Here is a 3277-nt window from a genome sequence, read left to right as displayed (position 1 = left end):
TATTTAATAGATAAATGAAAATACATATACAACTATCTTTTCAAAATTTAAATAATATTTGAATGGGTTTAAGAGGCTTACTATGTATTAAGTCAAGAAAGAGAAAATTGATATGTTATAAACCAAACAGGATAGCCAAATCTAAAAGACTAATCTGACAAGTGGAAAAACTTGTTTAGCCTATAAACCCATTAACATTTCTTTATTTTTTCAATGTGGGACAATTGGTAAGTAACAATCGTCATTGCTTGAGAATCAACAATTCTCGTTGGTCACGACTGGGCCCAACACTTCCTCTTGGTTCCAAGCCACCACTTCAAATAGCAACTCCATGCATGGATCGATCATCGCTGGTCACGACTAACACCTTCCTTGGGTCCAGGCCATTACTTCGAGTCATAAACTCACTCGCGCGTGAGAGTCTCAATGAAAGCATCATGTTATAAATTAAAAGGGAAAGCCCAATCTAAAAGATTATTCTGATAGGAGTGGAATAACCCATTTAGCCTATAAAGCCGTTAGCATTTTTCTATTTTTTCAATGGCAGTTGTTAAAGTATACATCCAAACAAGCCCTAAATACAAAAGGAGTTGTGGTCATTTTATCCAAACAGTTGTTCAGTGGCACAACCTCCTTCCAAATTCCGAAATGGCTGTCTCATCCATAGCCAATCTCTTCTCCTTCTTCACCCGTTCCAAACCCCCAACCCCCAAATCGCCCACCCTCCAATTCTCCCTTTCTTCTTCAACACCCAAAAATGATGCTTCATCTGTGGTCATTTCATCAAATGAAAATCAGAAATACTCAATAGCGTTACCCTTAACATCGTCTTCTGATTCTGATGTTTCCGCGGTAATATGCCCCTCACTTGCTAATGCGAACACCCTTTACTTCAGGTCGGCGTATAATGTTCAGGTGATTGTGGGTGATAATGAACCTGAAGAGAAGCTTCTTGGCAGGTTTAGGAGGGAGGTTATGAGAGCTGGGGTTATTCAGGAATGCAAGCGTAGGAGGTATTTCGAGAATGCGCAGGATGAGAAGAAGCGTAGGTCACGTGATGCTGCTAAGCGCAATCGTCGAAGGTTCTTCTCTGAATACCGTCTTTGGTCCATTTGTGCTTTTGTTGTTTTTTCTCTAGATAACCTGTGGAGAAATTGTGCAGTTTGCCAGAATTGTACGTAAGTTGAAGTAGGTTTAGGTTTTGGTACGAATTCAAATCAATCAACTAGCTTCCTACTCAATCTAGTTGGGATTGTTATAGGCATAAAGCATAAACAAACACTCAATCTTGGCCTCAGATGGAAAGTAAGCACTTTAACTTTGAGAGTGCACATCTAAACACCTTAATTTGGTCTCAGCTGATAACCAAACACTTCAACTCGTCTCACTGCGTCTCATCGACACCTGTCACTGAAGCGGCATAGAAATTTTGGAGTTGTCTAGATGATCATTTTATAAGTTGAATGGAGATGAATTGAGGTGTCTAGACATGCATGCTCAAGTTGGAGTGCTTACTAGTTGCCAGTTGAGACCAAGTTTGGGTGTATGTTTGTTTATGTATAATTCCTTGTTTATATAAAACCTCTATAGTCTATACTTATTTCCCATATTTGGGCCACAATCCTGATTATTAGGTTGTCTAGTGGTCTGTCAAAAGTGTGGTAGCCCAAGCCCATCACACACATTGTCCGCTTTGACACCACAAACCTCCTGAATTTATCTCGAGCTACGCTATCATTGAGTCCAAAAACGTACATACGATGTAACCTTGTGCTCTGTCTTATATATCACATCACTTTTATACCCCTTTCCATTGTGAAATTTGGCTAAGGTGTAACGTGCACTCATTGTTTAGAACTCACCAGCCTAGAAGACCACAAGCTACTTTTTGATATCTGCCTCATCAGCCCACCCTCCATCATTGGTCATCACACGAAGAGCCTCTCATGTCATAACTTTAAAGGGAACCTAAAAGTAAAACTTCACTTTGGTATCACCAGTCGAATTAGAATGCCTTAATATCCTGTTTGTAGAAGCAGAAGTGAATTCTACTAATCCCTGGTTATACCTTATAAATTGTGATGGCGCTTGTTAGCTTCAAAAGCCTGGTTCTTGACAATAAAATTTTTCCCTTTCAATCTTCAAAGAGAACGTGCAGGCTATGCATCCTTTCTGCATTGGGTTTTGCATTCTTGGTTGCTAATTTTGTCATCCGCAAAACGTCTAATTGGTGAGGTTTGTCAAGCTAGTAATTAGAATGACTCTGATCCATCAACCCTTTCATATCAACGAATTTAAATTTTATGGTTTAGAAGATATTTATAAAGTGTGATCATGATCCAACTTATGATTTTTCTCTGATAAATAACTTACCTGCAAAAATTTTATTATCCAGTTTAAATTGCCAATTTAGATATTTTTATATCATTCTTATGCCCCTTCTATTGGAACAGACGTGGTCCACCAAGAAATTTCTCGGAGGATAAGCAAGAGACAACCAAGAATAAGAGAGATGACGACGGGGAAGATAACTGGGAACTTCCTGATGGAGGTGTTGCCTATTGATTTTATTGTAGTTTATATTTCTTTTTTTTTTTGGGGTCCTTCTGTAGAAATGAGGTTTATTTTCCATTTTGGAGAGAATTCTATTCATGTAATTTCCTACGGGAATCGTTTTCACTGATTTTTCCAACTGCACTCACCTGATTCTCTGGTACAGTACTGTATCTATGTACTCGTGAAAAATGTAATTGTTAAGCCTGTTCAAAAGTGTGCGAGCTTCTTTGCTGTTTCATGTCTGATCTCTCAAAACTACTGTTAATAGAACTTTATTGAAGGGAAGAAAGGCTAAGGTTTACAATATAATCTGAAAAGCATAAAACTAACTAAAACAAGAGTAGGCTATATATACATAGCCAATAACCTAAAGGTCCATAAACTAAAGGCCCAATAACATATGGGCTAACATCCCCCCTCAAACTCACAATGCAACAGCAATAAGCATTGAGAGTTTGTCACACAAAAAACGAAATCGAGATGCCGACTGAGCCTTCGTAAAAAGGTCAGCAATCTGCAAAGACGATGGAACAAAAGGAAGCGATATGGTCCCGAGCTGTAAATGATGACGGGTGAAGTGACAATCAATCTCAATGTGCTTCGTACGCTCATGGAAGACAGAATTCTTTGCAATTTGTACCGCACTTTTGTTATCACAATGCAGGGGAGTAGGCATAGAAATGTGAACCCCCATATCTGCAAGAAGCCAACGTAACCAAAT

At 38.8% G+C, this 3277-nt stretch overlaps 1 protein-coding gene across 1 annotated transcript; it reads left to right on the top strand.

The window, feature by feature from the left end:
• The first annotated feature begins 544 nt into the window (after nucleotides 1-544).
• LOC107858839 (30S ribosomal protein S21, chloroplastic) lies at nucleotides 545-2769 on the top strand. Its single transcript, XM_016703644.2, has 2 exons — nucleotides 545-1082; nucleotides 2454-2769. The coding sequence occupies exons 1-2, from the start codon at nucleotides 649-651 to the stop codon at nucleotides 2563-2565; spliced, it is 546 nt and encodes a 181-aa protein (XP_016559130.1). The 5' UTR covers nucleotides 545-648; the 3' UTR covers nucleotides 2566-2769.
• The last annotated feature ends 508 nt before the right edge of the window (nucleotides 2770-3277 follow it).

The sequence above is a fragment of the Capsicum annuum genome, chromosome 2 (genome assembly GCF_002878395.1).
Source record: "Capsicum annuum cultivar UCD-10X-F1 chromosome 2, UCD10Xv1.1, whole genome shotgun sequence".
In the NCBI taxonomy this organism is placed as follows: Eukaryota; Viridiplantae; Streptophyta; class Magnoliopsida; order Solanales; family Solanaceae; genus Capsicum; species Capsicum annuum.
The sequence above is the reverse complement of the archived record's forward strand: the minus strand, read 5'-3'. Positions and strand labels throughout refer to the sequence as shown.

Bases quoted from the DNA above. Each gene is read 5' to 3' on its own strand.
- LOC107858839 (XM_016703644.2), top strand. From the start codon at position 649: ATGGCTGTCTCATCCATAGCCAATCTCTTCTCCTTCTTCACCCGTTCC. The intron at 1,083-2,453 runs GTTCTTCTCTGA...CTATTGGAACAG, and splicing joins GCTAAGCGCAATCGTCGAAG to ACGTGGTCCACCAAGAAATT.